The 19571-nt window shown below is 43.3% G+C and overlaps 2 protein-coding genes and 1 long non-coding RNA gene across 3 annotated transcripts; 2 read left to right on the forward strand and 1 right to left on the reverse strand.

Annotated features, from left to right (window-relative positions):
* Positions 1-3136: 3136 nt before the first annotated feature.
* Positions 3137-10706, reverse strand: pcdh20 (protocadherin 20). Its single transcript, XM_049028910.1, has 2 exons — positions 10462-10706; positions 3137-5802 (listed from the first exon to the last, which is right to left on the reverse strand). The coding sequence occupies exons 1-2, from the start codon at positions 10507-10509 to the stop codon at positions 3316-3318; spliced, it is 2535 nt and encodes an 844-aa protein (XP_048884867.1). The 5' UTR covers positions 10510-10706; the 3' UTR covers positions 3137-3315.
* Positions 10707-11713: 1007 nt separating this feature from the next.
* Positions 11714-15652, forward strand: si:dkey-27i16.2 (regulator of cell cycle RGCC-like). The gene is made up of 5 exons (XM_049028911.1): positions 11714-11873; positions 12239-12409; positions 13173-13253; positions 13882-13944; positions 14686-15652. The coding sequence occupies exons 1-5, from the start codon at positions 11852-11854 to the stop codon at positions 14691-14693; spliced, it is 345 nt and encodes a 114-aa protein (XP_048884868.1). The 5' UTR covers positions 11714-11851; the 3' UTR covers positions 14694-15652.
* A 32-nt stretch (positions 15653-15684) lies between these two features.
* On the forward strand, positions 15685-19023 carry LOC125750708 (uncharacterized). The gene is made up of 2 exons (XR_007400405.1): positions 15685-16189; positions 16302-19023. It is a non-coding gene; the product is annotated as an uncharacterized LOC125750708 (long non-coding RNA).
* The last annotated feature ends 548 nt before the right edge of the window (positions 19024-19571 follow it).

Here is a 19571-nt window from a genome sequence, read left to right on the forward strand (position 1 = left end):
CGCGGTCAGGAACAGGAGCGCGGTCAGGAACAGGAGCTTGCTGCAGTGGGGGCGCCTGCCCGGGAGCTGCAGGTTGCTGCAGTGGGGGCGCCTGCCCGGGAGCTGCAGGTTGCTGCAGTGGGGGCGCCTGCCCGGGAGCTGCAGGTTGCTGCAGTGGGGGCGCCGGGACAGGAACAGGAGCGCGGTCAGGAACAGGAGCGCGGTCAGGAACAGGAGCGCGGTCAGGAACTGGAGCTGCAGCAGGCGGCTGCAGAGGGGGCACCTGCCCGGGAGCTGCAGCAGGCGGCTGCAGTGGGGGCGCCTGCCCGGGAGCTGCAGCAGGCGGCTGCAGAGGGGGCGCCTGCCCGGGAGCTGCAGCAGGCGGCTGCAGAGGGGGCGCCTCTGCAGGAACAGGAGCGCGGTCAGGAACAGGAGCGCGGTCAGGAACAGGAGCGCGGTCAGGAACAGGAGCTTGCTGCAGTGGGGGCGCCTGCCCGGGAGCTGCAGGTTGCTGCAGTGGGGGCGCCTGCCCGGGAGCTGCAGGTTGCTGCAGTGGGGGCGCCTGCCCGGGAGCTGCAGGTTGCTGCAGTGGGGGCGCCGGGACAGGAACAGGAGCGCGGTCAGGAACAGGAGCGCGGTCAGGAACAGGAGCGCGGTCAGGAACTGGAGCTGCAGCAGGCGGCTGCAGAGGGGGCGCCTGCCCGGGAGCTGCAGCAGGCGGCTGCAGAGGGGGCGCCTGCCCGGGAGCTGCAGCAGGCGGCTGCAGAGGGGGCTGTGCAGGCAGCGAAGGCGGCTGCGCAGGCGGCTGCACGGGAGCGGGGTCCGCCGGCAATGGCGGCTGCACGGGAGCGGGGTCCGCCGGCAATGGCGGCTGCACGGGAGCGGGGTCCGCCGGCAACGGTGGCCGTTCAGACGGCGTAGCCGGGACCGGTGCTCTCCGGACAGGAAAAGCTGCCTGGGGAGACAGCTTAGCAGAGCTAGGGACCTTCCGGGCGATTGGGGAGACCTCCCGATCCTCCTCCGGGAGGGCTGCCGGGATGAGGGCACATGCCCTCAAGGCGATCGTCGGGGCGATCGCCGGTTCCTTCCGTCTCCTCCTCCGGCTTTTGGTAGCGGCGGGAGGTGGAGCTACGTCCGCCAATGCGGACGGCGGAAGGACGGGTCCCCGCTCGCAGGGAGCGACTGAGCGCTGGGTCCGGAGCTGAGCTATCCGCTGGAGACCCTTGCGCAGTCCCTCGGCCAAGCGGGCTTCCAGGTCGAGGGCTAGCTCCCCGAGGGTCCTCTCACACCAGCGGACAAGGCTCCACGCTGGACGATCCTCAGTGATACCGGGTTGGGATCTCCAGTACGCTACCTGTTCTCCGAGGCGGAAGTACTCCTCCTCGGAGATGTAAGCAGCCTTGTTGTGGTCTGTCATTCTGTCACACTGGATCGCGGGCAGAGCGGCGATCGTGCGGGCGAGCAGGCAGAAACGGGCAAACACGCCGTAATCAGGGCAAACAAGGGGTTTATTCCGAAAGACGGGGCAGGGAACAGAAGACGCCAACTAACATCAATGACAGACACCGGTTAGTACAAATCAGGAACTTAAATACATGAAACAAGGCAGCAGGAAACAAGACACGACTGGGCACGATCAGGAAATCACACGTGGGTAATTAGGGGGCGTGGCACACACGAGGAGCGGACGTCACACAAGCAGGTATTCTTAATTTAGTTTAATTATTCAGAAACAAATGCACTCTGAGGGTTTTATCTCCTGCACAGACTCTGTGTCATACACAGAGTGCTGACAATGACAAATATCCGGTGACACTGACTGTACATTCTCTATGTAAACAAATCCTATCTTATCCTTTTTTATCCTTGCGTTATGACCCCTCAAAGGAAACATAATCCTTATTACACATCCAAATCCTCTGAATATCTGCAAACCCAGAAGAGTAATCTGACTAACCTCTAATTAATTGTATGGGGTGTGGTGTTCATAATTATCTTATAATTCATAATTAATTAGTGTGTAGGATACACATGTCTAAGTCCTTGCAATATCCTCACCAACCTATATAAACTGCAAAAGTCAAAGAATAAATGCTGTACTTTTCAATATAAAATCTCTCACACTGATATGTAAATTCAAGAATACAACTAACCTAACAGATACACCGATCAGCGATAACACTAAACCCACCTGCCTAATATTGTGCACAATATTGTGTCTAAAATATTGTCCTCCTTGTGCCTCTAAAACAGGGTATGGAGTCCACAACGTCCATTGGCATGAAGGGATGTACTTATTTTGCAACAATATTTCGGTAGGTGGTACGAGTCAAAATAACATCCACACAAATACTAGGAGTCAGGACCCAAATTTTCCCAAGAGAACATGACCCAGCACATCACACTGCCTCCGTCGGCTTAACTTTTCATAGTGCATCCTGCACCATGTCTTCCCCAAGTAAATGGTGCACACACACCCGTCTGTCCACATGATGTGACAGAACCAGACCAGGTCTCCTTCTTCCATTGCTCACTGGTCCAGTTCTGACCCTCACATGCCCATTGTAGGTGCTTTCGGTGGTGAGTAGGGGTCAGCCTGGCCACTCTGACCGGTCTGCAGCTCCACAGCCCCGTATACAGCAAGCTGCGATGCACTATGCGTGCTTTGCTACAGTAGCTGTTCTGTTGGATCAGACCAGATAGACTAACCTTCATTCCTCACATGCATCAATGATCTTTAGGCGCCCATGACCCCATTGCCAGGTCACCGGTTGGTCTTCCTAGGACCACTTTTGGTAGGTGTTGACCACTGCATACTGGAAAAACCTCTGAAGGCCTGTCGTTTCGGAGGTGTTCTGTCCCAGTCGCCCAGCCATCACAATTTGGCCCTGGATAAAGTCACTCAGATCCACACGCTTGTCCATTTTTCTTGCTTCCAACACATCAGCTTCATAAACTGACTGTTCACTTGCCCAGTATATAAGGGCACCCTTGACAGGTGCCATAGTAACAAGATAATCAATATTATTCACTGCACCTGTCAGTGGTTTTAATGTTATGGCTGATTGGTATATGTTCTTATGTTAAAAATTTGCATTTTAATGTCAATATCTGGAATCCTTTAGGAAGAAGTTAAAACACTCCAAGTATGACACTCTTTTACAGAAACATTGACTGTTTTAATGACAATGTCATAATGTACATTTTTGTGTTACAAATGATGCATTGGTTGAGCAGCTTGCATTAGGGCAAAGCCTGAGTAGACACAGATTAAAATGTATAAAATACAGCTTTAAATACGAGCAATATGTATATAATCTCACCCCCCCTTCACTGTTAATGAATCCAGTTATCATTGTGACAGTCCTCCATTAATTTCAATGGAATTTCTTTGTCATATTGTTTTCGTTTTTCTCTTTCGCTCCTCTGTTTTATGCATGCTATCCCCGTTCCCAAAAACATAAAGAAAGAACATGCCATCATACACAGACCTACCATAAAAACCAGCCGTGACTGGTTGGCACTGGCTTCATCAGTCTTACAGGAGTTTGCTGTTATGGCGATTCGTGGGATAGATTTGGGGATGTCGTTAACATGACAGGGCTCCAGTGACGTGTTAACAAGTAGGTTGACCCATACGGCGGACTGCAGTGGAACAGGCCTGCCACTATCCCTGACTACTATGAGGAGGCGGTGTATCCCATAATCCTTCAGCAGCAGTTGCTGAGCCAGAGTGATGTTCCCTGAGTAGGCGTCTATCTGGAATGGGCTGCAGCCTGGTGGTTCGCAGGCTCCAATGTGATAGCTGATATCTGAGTTTATCCCAGAGTCCTTGTCAATAGCGAATATTCTGGTAACGGTGGAGCCCAAAGCTGCATCTGGCAACACTGTCAGACAAGAAAAATTGCTGCTGGGAAGGATTATGTGGGGCTGATTGTCATTGACGTCCTCAATGAAGACAGTGACCTTGGCAGTGGAGGATAAGGAGGGCTGGCCTCGATCCCTGGCTAGAACCCATAGCTCATAACGGTCTTGTTTCTCACGGTCTAGCTCAGCTGCACAACGCATTATACTCTGGCTGCTGTCCACCACGAATGGGCTGCTGCCATTCAGCATCTGCATCTCCACCTGCCCGTTTTCTGCTTTGTCTGCATCCTTGACCCCCAGCAAACCCACACGGCCCTGAAGGGGGAAGTTCTCTGGGATAAAAAAGGTGAAGCTGGGGTTGAGGAAAATGGGCTTGTTGTCATTCTGGTCCAGGACATGGACAATCACTGTGGCAGTGGCTTCTAATGCTGGAGAGCCACTGTCCCCGGCCACCACAGTGATTCTATGAAAATCCTGTTGTTCTCTATCCAAGGAAGCCTTCAAAAATAACTGCCCTGTTGTGTTGATGATTCTGAAGAGGGCATTGACATCAGGCCTTAGGCTGTAAACCACTTTGCCATTCTGTAGACTGTCTGCATCAGTTGCTGCCACCTGCACGAGAAAAACTTCAGGCACATTATTCTCAGAAACATCCACTTCATACACGACTTGGTGGAACTGAGGGACATTATCATTAACATCTTCAACCTGGACTGGAATAATTATTTTGTGATTAGTGATGGGAGTACTGTTCACAGATATGGAGACATAATATATACTTTTCTGCTCAAAGTCAAGTGGCTTTGATGAAAACAAATGGTATCTTCCATCTTGTGGTTTTAATAAAAACGGCACTTCACCATCAATACATAGGGTGCCTGTAAACGATTCACTCAGTTCTAAAACGGCCAGAATTGTGGAGGGCTTGTTCTCCTTTAACAAGATAGTGTGGTTTGAGTGCTCTGCTATTAACTTGATATTGATTACTGGCTGCTGGCTAACCACTCTCAGAATTGATACAGTTACTTCAGTAGCTGCAGGGGTGCAGAGTGGACCTGATGCCAGGACTTTCAGCAAATGCTCAGAGGAATCATCACTCTTAATGCTGCTGGACAAAGTGATCTGGCCAGTGTCCTGGTCAAGGTCAAACAGTACCTGCGACCTTCTGGAAGTCTTTGGGCCGTAGGAATACCTGATTACAGCACTGAGGCCGAGATCGGGATCGATTGCTTTGACTTGCGTGACCACTGTGCCCCTGGGTGAGTTTTCCTGAATGGTAGCAGTCTGAGGGGTGTGAGGGGGAAACGTTGGGCAATTGTCATTGATGTCCATCACTTCCACAACTAAAGTGGTGGTTCCAGTCTGTGGTGGGAATCCATAGTCAGTGGCAACAAGGATCATACGATGGATGCTCTGGGTTTCTCGGTCTAACTGGCCTTGCACAACCACAACTGGTGATGGGCCCTCCTCTTCAACTCTGAAGAAGCTGCTGAAAGTATCCAAAGAATATTGGACTTTTCCATTGATGCCCACGTCCTTATCCCAAGCCTGGTCATCCAAGGGGAAACTGGTTCCCACATTAACATCTTCTGAAATGCTAAGGTGAATCTCACTTTTGTGGAAGCAGGGTGCATTGTCATTGATGTCCTCCAACACCACATTAACCTTGATAGCATCATGCTCAGGGTGCATGATGATGAAATGCTCAATCAGGCAGTCTCCAAACTGCTCAGCGCACAGGGACTCCCGGTCCATCCTGTGCATGGTCGTGTACAAATCACCTGTATCACTGTCCAGTCTCAGATACTTTTCCAGTCTGAGGACCTCGTATGGAGGTGTGAAGTTGTGGGCAATTGTGGCCACCTTGATGCCCTCTTCACACTCCTCTTTAATGCTGATGTTCATCTCAGAGGGTTTACACGTTATCTGCTGGATGAGGACCATGCTGAACAAATTCTAAACAGAAACAAAAATGTTAGGGATGCAAGCATTGACCGTTTAAATGTGCACAAAGTAAACGTTATGTGCTCTGTAATCTGTAGTATTAATATGATCTCAGTAGCATACACTCAATCAGTTCAATTTAACAAAACAGAACTATAAACCCTAGTCTGATCACTAATCCTTAATTTCCCCATAAATACTCTATACTTTGGAAAAAGAAAAAACATAAATGTTGATGGAGTGTTTACTGGGAATTATATGAGACAGTGGTCCACTCATTGGAAAATAAAAATTTTATGAATTCTGCATTATAGTAGAATACTACCATGTTTGAGGAACAGCATTAATACTGTCATTATCATGGTGTGTTGTTCCTAAAGCTGGCCATATACTTCAGATGAAACTGATAGAATCAGCAATGCACTGCTGATTTGGCAGTATGACGTTGTATGATGCATAATGACCGCGGTGATCACTGTTTCGGCATACTGCCTGTGCAGGGTCTCTCAGGTGAACGTTTTCATTTGTTATAATAACACCCACGCTCCGTGATTGGCTGACATAAATGTGATGCCTCCAGGTTGATCAGCAAGACAGATTATTTTGTTACCATCATGCTTTACACCACACTGTTCTTTAGGTAAACACCAGGAACAGCTGTGACTCATCAGAAGCCAGGTAAAATAGAAAATGTACATGACAGTAGCACTGCACGACCAGTGTAGGGGACCCCTGGTGTAAATTAATATGTGTATTAGTGCATTTCTCTTAATAGTAATATAGTGATTCTTGAGATTAGGAAAGAAAGTGGTTTTTATTACCTAAAAGAAATCTTGATTATTTGTTTAATAATCAATCTTTGTTAAATAAGAATTTGGCTATCCTAACATATTTTGGAAAAAAAACTCTGCATTGTAACATATTTTTTTATAAAATACGTGTTTGCTGGATCAGTACTAGATTTTTGTCAACACCACCAGACATAGAAATGTATGTAATATTATTATGAATGAACTTATCACAGATATTTTAACTTTTAGCAGTTTCTTGGTTCTCTTAATTATGCACACCGAAATAAGAACATATGAAATTCACACAGGAGACGAGGTCATTCATTTAGCTTGCAATACACTAACAGGAAGACTATAGAAGTGCTTTCTCAAATCCAGTTTAAAATTCTTTAATTGTAACTTTAGATACTCATGAAATTATTTACTAAGCTACTTACACATAGTAATTATGATGTTTAATTTTACATTACTTTTAATTCCTTTTAAGCTGTTGTAATGTAATGCTTCAGGACAAGGGTTTTTTCAGGCACTGGTCACATATTATGTCCTGTTTGGTCTTTTGGTTATTTGTATGAATAATATGTTTTGTCCCAGATCTCAAGAATTAATGAATAGTCATAATTGTGTAATATTCGCCATGAAATGCCTGTGTTCTTTTGAGCATGAGATGTAAGTTGTTGCTTCCTTGTCTGTGCCACTGCTATTATTACCCATTAGTGGCTGTTAATAAAGAGATCAAATTCCATTTTAAAAGTTGTCATCTCCTATATTAGAATGACTCATGCACTCCCCAATATGTTTATTTGCACGCTCTGCGCCGGTCTACTGTACTGAAAACATTCTGCGTTCTCTAGGGCAGTGGCAGTATCATTTTAGTATATGACAGATTGTTCTGATGTGTTCAGTTTCGTTTTGTCCCGATGTCGTTCAAAGTTTATAGTTCATATTAAGCCCATTTATGTAAAACGTCCCTTTGTACTTCATACTGTAGCAACCCTAGAAACCTTTCTTACAGGGAAACTGTTATTAGGACTAAAGTGCCTTCCTTCCAGATGGGAGGCCTGAGTGTCAGTCTCATTGCTGGCTGTCCCCCACAGAATACACACATTGATTTCTTACATGCACAGTGAACATAGGCAATCCGAGGTAAGAAGGAAGCCAGGTGCTGCATTTTGCTGTGGGTGCTAATCAGCACAGCAGTCAATGCATCTCAAATGTAAGATCAGTATGAAAGTGTCTATGAAGTGTGTATGAAATGTGTATGAAGTGTCTATGAAGTGTCTATGAAGTGTGTATGAAATGTGTATGAAGTGTCCATGAAGTGTCTATGAAGTGTCTATGAAGTGTGTATGAAATGTGTATGAAGTGTCCATGAAGTGTCTATGAAGTGTGTATGAAATGTGTATGAAGTGTCTATGAAGTGTCTATGAAGTGTGTATGAAATGTGTATGAAGTGTCCATGAAGTGTCTATGAAGTGTCTATGAAGTGTGTATGAAATGTGTATGAAGTGTCCATGAAGTGTCTATGAAGTGTGTATGAAATGTGTATGAAGTGTCTATGAAGTGTCTATGAAGTGTGTATGAAATGTGTATGAAGTGTCCATGAAGTGTCTATGAAGTGTCTATGAAGTGTGTATGAAATGTGTATGAAGTGTCCATGAAGTGTCTATGAAGTGTGTATGAAATGTGTATGAAGTGTCTATGAAGTGTGTATGAAATGTGTATGAAGTGTCTATGAAGTGTCTATGAAGTGTGTATGAAATGTGTATGAAGTGTCCATGAAGTGTCTATGAAGTGTCTATGAAGTGTGTATGAAATGTGTATGAAGTGTCCATGAAGTGTCTATGAAGTGTGTATGAAATGTGTATGAAGTGTCTATGAAGTGTGTATGAAATGTGTATGAAGTGTCCATGAAGTGTCTATGAAGTTTCCATGAAGTGTCTATGAGCCAGGAGGAGTCGTTGCAGCAGAAGGAGTCTGTGCAGCTGTATTTCTGCATTACTGCAGATAGTTAAATAATTGACTCAGGAAACCATAGACATGCTTCAGTGTGACTCCCTCACTAAGCACACCTTTTGCATGCTTTGGCTTTTATTAACCAGATATATATTCAAATAGCTACATGTAGCGAGCTACAGCCTGGTTAAAATTTAGTTAGCAGGAACTATTAAATAAGTGTCTACGTAACAGTCAGTAAATCATTGCTATGCCTTATGATAGCACAGGGTAGTCAACAGGCCTAGAGAATTTATAGGAATTCTTGGTTTCACTGTGTATGATGATTTTGGGTTCACATGAACAAGTAATAAAGTGTGAGTATAATATCCATCCATCCATCCATCCATTTTCCAAACCACTTATCCTACTGGGATGCGGGGGGTCCGGAGCCTATCCCGGAAGCAATGGGCACGAGGCAGGGAACAACCCAGGATGGGGGGCCAGCCCATCGCTGGGCACACTCACACACCATTCACGCATACATGCACACCATGCAATTTAGCAACTCCAATTAGCCTCAGCATGTCTTTGGACTGTGGGGGGAAACCGGAGTACCCGGAGGAAACCCCTTACGACAACATGGGGAGAACATGCAAACTCCACACACATGTGACCCAGGCGGAGACTCGAACCCGGGTCCCAGAGGTGTGAGGCAACAGTGCTAACCACTGCACCACCATGCCGCCCCCTGAGTATAATATTATTAATATTATGCATTGCCTGATTTTAATTAGTTATATGTTAAACTAGGATAAAATTTTTCATTCCATTCTAAGAAAAGACCAGCGTAAATTATAAAAATTGTGTTTAGGTTAATTGGTGGTTTCAAAGGACATATATTAATAGTCACTGATTTATATGATTATCATTGTTTTATTTGTTTTAAGGAGCAAAATATCCAAAAATATTTAGATGTAATTAGTCATTTTTATCACCACAATAATTTTTAACACTAATAAAGCAAGAGTTCAGTTAAACCATTAAGCATAATGTGATTTCAGTTGTGTAATTCAGTCCGTAGCTCAGTCTATCCTAATAAAGATTTATACTGGATGAAAAATCTATGTATTTTGTGTGATTCAAGGACTAAGATTTAACAAAAAAAGGTCCTCAACATTTTTTTACTCATTTCAGCTGCAAGATATTGACACGACCTACAAATTAACAGTCACTTCTTACTTTGAATACAGCAGGTAAAATGTTTAACTGCCACGGAATGTGTTCACATATTTAAGGAGGATTCCGTAAAACCCTCCATATTGTGTACAAGGTTAAAATGCTGTGCCACATGCTATGCAGCTTCTCTGAATCAGCGTGTGTGAATCTGCTCCTCCCATGACCATTCTTACTCACATACAGCCTTTTCAAGATACCCTCAGCTTTTATTCAGCTAAATAAGCAACCTGGTAATTAACAAATCTTAAATACAGTAATAACTGTGTTTCTTGATAGCAAGTCCTTGGCAAAGAGATTCGTCAGAGCATTAATATCAGAAAATTCATTTCTAAAATTTCTCAATAACACAAATCTAGTAATAAATGTAATGGAAGGATCTTCTGACCTAAAACATGGTAAGATATACACTGCATCATTGATTAAACAAAATTCACAGATATTTACTTTTTATCACCTTATAATCACAGAAAGCTGCAGGTGGAATCAGTGGCCAAAGTCCACGATTTAATTATACAAAATCTGTGACAAACGGAATACATGTATCCTGAAGTACAGTTAGTTGAACTTAAACAGCTCTTACAAATATTTACTAATGATCTCTAGTCACATTGATTTAAGTTTCTTTTCACTCCCCAGATTCACTGTGAGTCAGCAAATTGTCATACGATTTTCTGGATTTATAATTAGCTCTTCGGGAATGACTGACCTGTAGCAGATTTTTCCTGTTCATGTTAACATGTATCGCTGGGCTCATGCCTACAGCACTGAATGTGTCGCAGACGGCACTCCTGGTGGGAGAAAGGACGGGCCACCTTTTCGGGGAGGGGCTCCCTCTCGCTTGTTTCAGGTAACTGTACGCAGGACCTGACTGTGGGCCGCACCGCAACCACCGGGTATTTACAGCTGCTTAATTTCCGGGCTGATATAACCGGTGCTACCTGTTCCTTCGTTATGCGGAATTAAAGTTCTATGCCTTATATCCGACCGTTCTCGAACCCTACTTTTCCCGAGTGACTCATTCACTCTTCGGTTCTCTTTATAAGCAAAATTTACCATTATCTGACGAATAAGTTTTATATGCTCCATATCCTTGTATTATCACACATTATTGAAATTAGTGTTAAATTTTCTTTCCAAGTGTCAATTATTTTTCTACTAACATTACAGATCACCGAAACACATATTCCGCACCTTATTATTGCTTGTCAATAAAAATGCTGCCATCGTGTGGTCAAACTTTAGTCTTCCCAATGCAAAAGACGTAAATCTTGTACATCGTCCCCTTTCTGCATGTTAATCAACCTTAATCGAGTGAGTCTACTATGAGGGTACGTGGAAGTGTCTGTATTTATTTGCTGAGCTTTCTGGTCTTTTTATTTATTTATTTATTTATTATTTATATATTTATATATTATTATCATACTATGTTATACGTTCTATCTATCCCCAATTAATTTGTGTTACTCCACGGATATCATAGTTCAGTAGACAAGTGTATCAAAGCAGAACAAATTGTTATATCAATTAGGTATATATTTATCACATTTTTGAATTTTCAGTAGCAAGACATAATAAAAAAGTCTACTTTGAACTTTAGCTTAAATACGGCGTATTTGCCTAGGCGTAAAAACACATAGTATGACCATTGAAAAGCTGTGATATAAAGTTTTAAATAACGGGTATAGAACATCAAATATTGTGCATTTATAAGCGATGAGTTTAAAGCCAGAAAATTATAATGCGCAAAAAACGGAAGTAGCCGTAGCACAAATGAGAATAACCAGTAAATCAATATTGATTTAATGAACTTTTATCTTTTTAAGGTGTGAAAGTTTAAACGACAAAGAACGTAGACTACGCAACGTGTTACTTGTCTGGAAAAAAACGAAACTCTCCCACGATTAGCGGAATTGATATTCGGAATATTTTAAGTTATTTCCTCTTAAATCATTTTCCCCGTGACGCCTACTGGTCGGAACCCACTGCACGGGGCGGTCCGGCTGCATGAGAAAACAGCCACGAGACAGCACCCGCATCACAACTTTCATATTTGGTTTTGCTGACCCACCAAACGCATCAAAACGAGGAGTTAAACAATGACCTCCGAAATCGGTGCAGGTAAGTAGAAATTCATACTTTTATTTAACATATTTTTGGCACTTAGCCTAATGCTAAAACACTAAAACTAGAAATATTAAGCAGAAATACGAAGAAGTTAAAAGACACTATTTCAAACACCCAAAGGTAATAATAATAACAAAACGTTTACGCGTTTTACGATAGTATAAAAAACAATGTGCCCAGTGGCAAAATTTTAACTTACACGTGTTTTTTAAGTAACTGCGCCATATTTCAAACCTCAAAAACCGAGATGTATTTGTTTTATTATTATTATTATTATTATTATTATTATTATTATTATTATTATTATTATTATTATTATTATTCGCACAACAAAGGATAATTTTGCGTCTGCGTTCTAGATCTGGAGGCAGAACTTGGAGAATTGCTCCAAGAATTTCAAGACGTGGTGGAGGAGCTGCGGGAGTCTACTCAGGCTGCGCCGAACGTGTACCTGCAGCATCTGGTGCAAGCGAAGAGACGCGCCGGCGTGAACGACGCAGTCAGCGACAGCGGGATCGACTCGGACCAAAGTGAGTGAACCTCAGCCACTGTTCGCTAGTCATTCACCTATGTTCGAATCTAACATTTCCACGTTACGTAGCATCACGATCAAAACACAGTATCAGACACCATGACTAGTCATTAATTTCAGTGCATGCCCCCTGGAAATAGTTCATCTTGTTCTTTTATCTGACCATTATGTAACCAAGTAAGGTGAGTGACAAGCTGGATCCAACCATGTAATAACTTGAGGGAAAAAAAACAGAAAAATATTCTTGGAACCATCATCACTTTATAACCAGCTTATGAAACACAGATTCCACCTTTCTCCATCTTTCCCCACTTTTCTCCATCTTTCTCCATCTTTCCCCACTTTTCTCCATCTTTCTCCATCTTTCTCCATGTTTCCCCACTTTTCTCCATCTTTCCCCAGTTTTCTCCGTCTTTCCCCACCTTTCTCCATCTTTCTCCATCTTTCTTTATCATAAATAGCGTTGTCATTTTAACAAAGCTGGTACGAGGCTGATTATAGTGAGTTTACAGAGATATTTATAGGGACATGTAGATCTATAGGGACAACAACAGCCCCGTGAATGCAGTATAGTATAAGTACAATCACTACATGGATAATACTTACTAGAAATCACTACCTGTAAGATGTTTGCGATGGTTAAAACTGGGATGTGTACCACGATGAGCATTTACTTCATATATTATACCTGTAGGTAGTATTTATATTGTACATGGCAAAATTGGAGGTGCTGCATATTATCTTTGTGTGAAATGTTGTAGGTAGGGAACAGTCACCTGGAAGCAGCTTGAATACCAGTGAGGAGGAGCTGAGCACTGCAGGCGTGAACGTGACTCAGAGAGGTAACGTCGCTGGACGCAGTGCTCCTTACCATCACTAGACATGCTGTACTTAACAGACGGGGAGTTTCGACTGCAGGAAACTGGGCCATAACTGGACAGGGCTGAGAAGTTCAGAAGCTGGTTTTTTAGCACGAAGTTTAAGTTCAGTTTAAGGGGGATGGGCTTGTGGAAGTAAAGGACGGCAGGACCGGAACAATTAAAATGCCTGTTAAAAGCCAGACGGAGGCCGTACACTGGCCAGCAGCGCGGTGCTGCTGCTCTGTGTGACAGCGGCTTGCCTGAGCCCCTTGGGGTTTGAGATTCCCGCTTAGCTGTCTGGCCACCACGGCGGGCCGCGGGTGCTGCCAGCGTGACACTAGCTCATGGGATTATGGGATGTTTAGGATGTGATTTGTCAAAGCTAGCCTTTGAAAGAAGCCATGAAAATTCCCCAGCGTTGGAAAAAAAGGGGGGATTTGGATTCCTGCGCTTATGTAATTCTGGCAGTACAGTAACGTTTCCTACATCCAGGGTATTCCAGAGGAAATTCCATTGCGATTACAGCTGTAGCCTCTTTGCAGGCTATACTTTACTCTTCCTTCTCTACTGCATTATTTCTGCTGATTTTCTTTTTTATTTTTTTTTCCAGCGAAACTGGGGGACACCAGTGAGCTTCAGAGTTTTATTGACAATCTGGACAAGGAACTTGCAGGTAAAATAAGATAAATCTGTGACGATTAGGGGGGAATTTAAACAACTGAGGGGTGGGTTATTTGTGGTTGAGAAAGAACAGCAAACTTCATAAAAAAAATCTGCTTTTGTCACCAAAGTTTGTGACATCATCCAAAGAACGTGCAAAAGCGTTACACGTGATGAGATAACGCTTAAATGCTTTTAAGCCATAGTGCACCCACATTTAGAACTGGGGGCAGAACCCGGAGAATTACTCCAAGATTATCAGGCCATTCGGTTCATGCACCATTGGTAGCTGCCCGTGAGTGTGACCATACGTTACGCCATTATGTCCCACGTAGCGCAAAGAGATCTGTTTTAGTGAAGCCTGATGACACTGGCCTGCTCTCCACCCTCTTTCATGGTGCACAACAAAAGCAGCTCTGAGTAAAGTGTGAAACATCAAGTTCTGTTCACAGCAGCGTCTCCTTGATTTCCGTGAGCGAGGGCTGTCGCCCATCAACAGCGACTTATTTTAACAAGAAAGTGGCACATCTGAAAGCCCAAGGGGGATGTAGAAGCATCACTTTGGCTGACCCTTCCCGCGCTCCATATCAGCGGAGGGGCAGCTGTCTGACATGATGTTCAGTGAAGACGTCGGCAGTATTAATGAGCTTCTGCTACATCATGTCCCATCCCCCATGATCTAACGAGGGGCTTGTGCGTACAAATCAGGCCATTGTTGCTTTTCCTAACTGTCCCTACTTTATCTCCCTGACAGAAATGTAAGCCCAGGGAATCCAATCAGGCCAGAGCGTGCTGCTCGCTGCCTGTCCACCACCGGCAGAGAGGAGGCCGCAAATCCCCATCGCCCATTAAAAACAGTCCCATCCCTCCCCCGCTTTGGGTGAAAGGTCAAAAGTAGCCAGTAAAGAATATGACACAATCAATCTCTTGGTCTCTGACTGAAAGGAGAGTCGGACAAGTTCCCCCGAGTCCTTGAGAAGGGGACTTGGCTGTGAGTGAAGCTGCGAAGTGACTAAATCCTCTTCTAATTAAAATGTGTGTCTGAGCTGATGAGGCCCTGAGTTTGCATAGCACACATCTCCATCAGCAGACTCATAATTAGTGCGAAAAACCTGGCGTCCTGCCGATTGTCGGAAAATGGAAGGGCTTTTTAATTATGATGTCTAATAAATAACTGAGTTGCAGTGGTTTTATATTTTAAAAATCTGGGGTCAAAGAGGTGGGTCGAAACAATAAATACAAGTTTTACAGAATTTGCTTTTGCGGATAAATCAAGACTGTAAATGTATTTTAGTGTGTTTTATTACATCATTGGGGCCCTTTGTGAAAAATGGTATAATTTTCCGTTATACAGAAGTTGTAAAATATTGAAAAAGAATATTTTTTTTTGTATCAGTATGTACAGTGACTGACAATGTTGAGCTGATTGATGCACAATATATTTTTATGGGAATTTTAAATATGTAGTATTATAATGACACTGAATACCATATGGTGTCTTTTTTTAAATTAAATTACATAAATAAAATATTTACACCATTATTATTTTTCAATTAAATTGTTTAAAATGTGCCTATTTTTTGAATCCCTGCATGTTTCTGGAATGATACTATGGTATAAACTTAGATCCATCTATATTAATAAACTAACCAATTCATTTTCTTACTTTTATTTCTGCATTTTCTTAGGGGTGGCTGATTAAACACCATATGAGATATATAGCATGTGAGATATATACCAGTCAGATATATACAGTTCATTATTTAGTGGTTTTACTAGATGGATGTTTTTACTGTTTATTGTAATAACAAAAACGCTGCAGTACACCATTTTCTTAAGGTACACACCTCTGATGGCTATAATATTAGTGACTGCAAAACAGGTCAAGTTCGGATGTGGAGCATACGCTGATTCAGCGCGTTGCTGCACCCACCACACAGCGAAACCCCCCCAGGCAGATACACGGTCCAGTCCCACCTTCCGGAAATGGTCATCTATCTGCCGCAGCCAGGTGTTATATGGGCATCTCCTTGGCCTGGTCCAGCCGCCTGGGTCCTCAGCAATGAGGATGATGCGAGCTGGATCACCCTCAGGGAAACGCGTCACATGGCCGTAGTGCCGTAACTGACGCTCCCTCACAATGCAGGTAATGTGCCTCATTCAGGACTCCAGCAATGAGGATCCTGTGAGCCGGATCACCCTCAGGGAAACGCGCCACATGGCCGTAGTGCCGTAACTGACGCTCCCTCACAATGCAGGTAATGTGCCTCATTCGGGACTCCAGCAATGAGGATCCTGTGAGCCGGATCACCCTCAGGGAAACACGCCACATGGCCGTAGTGCCGTAACTGACGCTCCCTCACAATGCAGGTAATGTGCCTCATTCAGGACTCCTGTAGCAACTGCTCGTTCGACACAAAGAGAACCAGAGGTACCCAAGGATTCTCCGAAGAGACACAGTACCGAAGGAGTCCAGTCTTCATCTCAGCTCAGTCAAGTCAAGATTAGTAAATCTTTATTCACCAACGGACGCCCCACAGTTGCTGGACCCCATGACCCTACCCAACACCCAATCCATACAAGCACTGAACAGGGTAGGAGCAAGAACACACCCCCGACGAATCCCAGAATCAATTGGGATTCTCCCTCCACTCTGCACAGCACTGCAGTGTACAGGCCGGCCATGATGCCCAGTAACTTTGGGGAGATCGAGCGAAGCAGTACAATGTCCCACAGGGCAACTCCATCAACTGAGTCGAACTCTTTACGAAAATTGACAAAAGCTGCAAAGAACCTCTGCCGATATTTGCGCTTGCATTCGATGAGAACCACGGCAGTGCAAGGATACGGTCGATGGTGGACTTCTTAGGTATAAAACCAGACTTCTCTGGTCGCTGACAGGCAAGCAAGTGATCATGGATCAAAACACGTAGATATAAATGATCTGCAAACATTAACACTGTAATCTTGCAGTTTCAAATCACTCTGATTTAAAACCTGTGGAGTGTCTTTGGGATTAACTGGGACATAGAATTAGGGCAAAGCAAGACAGCTCCCTTTGGTAGTAGAACTTACTTGTATAACACAAGGTTTTGGTTTTGTACCAGAAACCTCTGTGATGCACTGAAGCTGCAATTAAGGCCAAATGTAGACTGGAATGCTATTATTCTATGCTCGTAATGGGATAAGTACCATCCATTTCAGTAATGCAGCAGCTGATTTGTTTGCTCTTAGGGCCCTGTTCCTGTTCAGCAAGTAATTCGGAAGAGACAAGCAAGCTGTCCAAGACAATAGTAACAAGGGTGGATTCAACCAAAGTCCAGGGGGATCATTTGTTTTCTGCTGTGGCACTGGGATCCCTTCCTTCGGAGAAGGAACATCTTGAAACATCCCCATTCGCCCACATCTATCCTCACTTCCTCTCCAAAAACCCAGTTTCGGTTGTCGTCAGCTTCTGTCGAAAAAAAGGAAATCCATGCATTCAGGCCTCCAGCCGTGAGCTGACTCCTCAGGCAGGATGTGCGTTATTTGCACAGCAACACAATTGTGATGTTTATCTCTGTTTAGACTCGCTGTAAGAATCTGTCTGCAGTTTGTAACAAGTTAAATTTGTGTGATTTGTAATTTAAAAAAAAAAATCTATACTGCTGAGAAAATAAAGGAAGGTGGTCAGCAAATTTGAATAAGAATACTGAGCAATACTGGGTACATCTGTGGAGGATGATTAAATTATCAAAGCAGTATCCATCCAGTCATCTCCCAAGTATGTATCCAGCTCAGGGTCGGCAGGTGCCAGGTGCCGAAGCCTGGGAGCTCAGGGCATTAGACCTGGGGCAGCCTAGACGAGACACCGGTGGCAAAAGTAAATCACTGTGTTAAATGGCTAGTTATTAGTTGCATAACTGACATTTCGATTCGAAATGACAAACTCTTGCCCATTTATAGAGATGGACATTTTACTGCATTTGTCTAATCTGCCTTGCTCATACCTACTACATTTTCCCAGATAGTGTTGTATGGCTTTACATTAAGTTTCCTGCCAACCCAGATGTCTTTAAAAATACTTTTTGTATAGATTTCATTTTGTTAAATGAATAGTGAATGCATAAATACATGTCAAAAGCTAATTTATGTATGTTGAGAGTAAGAGGGTGTAAGAGTATGTATGTAAGCACTTACAGTAGATATGACCTTAATTGGTGATGATGTATGTGCGCTTTCTTGGTTTTCCAAGGTGAATTCGCATGGCTTATAGACGGCCCTCCGTCCCTGCTAACGCTCTGTTGTTCTTTTCACAGGTGCACCCTGTGCAAGACGTTTAAGTGCAGCTTGCATCACACTTTGAGCAATATGCAGTGGCGGAAGACGGTCGCTTGTTGTTCTGTCACTCAGGCAACAGTGCTTCAAAGGGAAGTCTGTAGTTGACAGCGGTTTCGACCGACTTATCTGAAAAACACTTTACTTAAGGCCATGTTTTTAGTATTTTATAATCACATTCATAACGCATTATAATGCATTCATAAAGCATTATAAACACGGCTGTAAATATAAAAAGGCATAACACATTATAGGCATGTTTATTATGCATTATGAATGCTCTATGAAGCTCTCATCTATAATGCACTAATGATACCTTCATAATGCAGTACAAAGCATCCTTAATGCTCATAACGACCATTATAATGCATTATAAAGATAAAGGAGAGCTTCATAGAACATTCACAATGCATAACACATGGCTATAATATATCATGCCTTTTGATAAATATTTATAGCCATGTTTATAATGCTTTGTGAGTGCTTTATTATTTGCTATAAATGTCTTTGTAATTTACTAAAAACATGGTCTTTAAGTGTTAACCTCATTTGTAACTCCACAGCCCCGAAGCCCCGCTGCATACGTCACCTCCGATGGTTTTTTTTCCGAAATGCCACAATGCAGCTGCCTTTGCTGACTTCCTCCCATAGTTGAACACACCACTTCCTCATCGCGAGTCTTCATCTGATTTCGGTTAGCTGACTTCATAAACAAGTCATCATTTTAAGTCACACTGCCGACATTTAGTGTGTAATAAATATTTTCGCTTAATAAGTTCTTTCACTCTGTCATAAATTCTCTATGGTACAACCTTCGTGCATCACTAATTCATCCATTTGTAAGATTGTTCATTAATCTGAAACATCTGTTACAGTCAGCTGCCTGACGAAGCTGTTTGTTCTCAGAAGGGTCTCTCACTTTTGTGGCTGTAGTCTGGAGTGTACCCAACCCGCATTTCTCTACAAATTATCCAGCTGTTTACATACATACAAATTCCAGGTGTTTGAGTAATCAGGAGGAAACACTTCCTGTTAAAATACATTTGACATTTATTGATAATCTTTTCATAATAATGTGTAGGACAATTGCTTCTTTTAGACTCCATATAAACACTCCAATAAATTAAACAGGTTAAGTTACATTTTAGTTACTTACATAACACTTTCATCTAAAGTGCCCACTTAATAGCTCGATAATTTCACTGGACATACACAGGTTTAGTGCACAGTGTGACCTTCTCCTGGGACTTGAACCTTGGGTTTACCAGTCAATACCTTGACCACAAGGTTAATCACTCATATTAGCCTGGAATAAGAAATCAG

Source organism: Brienomyrus brachyistius, chromosome 10, assembly GCF_023856365.1.
Source record: "Brienomyrus brachyistius isolate T26 chromosome 10, BBRACH_0.4, whole genome shotgun sequence".
Lineage (NCBI taxonomy): Eukaryota > Metazoa > Chordata > Actinopteri > Osteoglossiformes > Mormyridae > Brienomyrus > Brienomyrus brachyistius.

What these genes read in the sequence shown, in the direction of transcription:
- si:dkey-27i16.2 (XM_049028911.1), top strand. Translation starts at nt 11,852, where the DNA reads ATGACCTCCGAAATCGGTGCAG. An exon ending in CGGGATCGACTCGGACCAAA is followed by an intron (nt 12,410 to 13,172) that starts GTGAGTGAACCT and finishes GAAATGTTGTAG; the next exon opens with GTAGGGAACAGTCACCTGGA. An exon ending in CGTGAACGTGACTCAGAGAG is followed by an intron (nt 13,254 to 13,881) that starts GTAACGTCGCTG and finishes TTTTTTTTCCAG; the next exon opens with CGAAACTGGGGGACACCAGT.
- pcdh20 (XM_049028910.1), bottom strand. Translation starts at nt 10,509, where the DNA reads ATGAGCCCAGCGATACATGTTAACATGAACAGGAAAAATCTGCTACAG. An exon ending in ACAGGAAAAATCTGCTACAG is followed by an intron (nt 5,803 to 10,461) that starts GTCAGTCATTCC and finishes GTTTCTGTTTAG; the next exon opens with AATTTGTTCAGCATGGTCCT.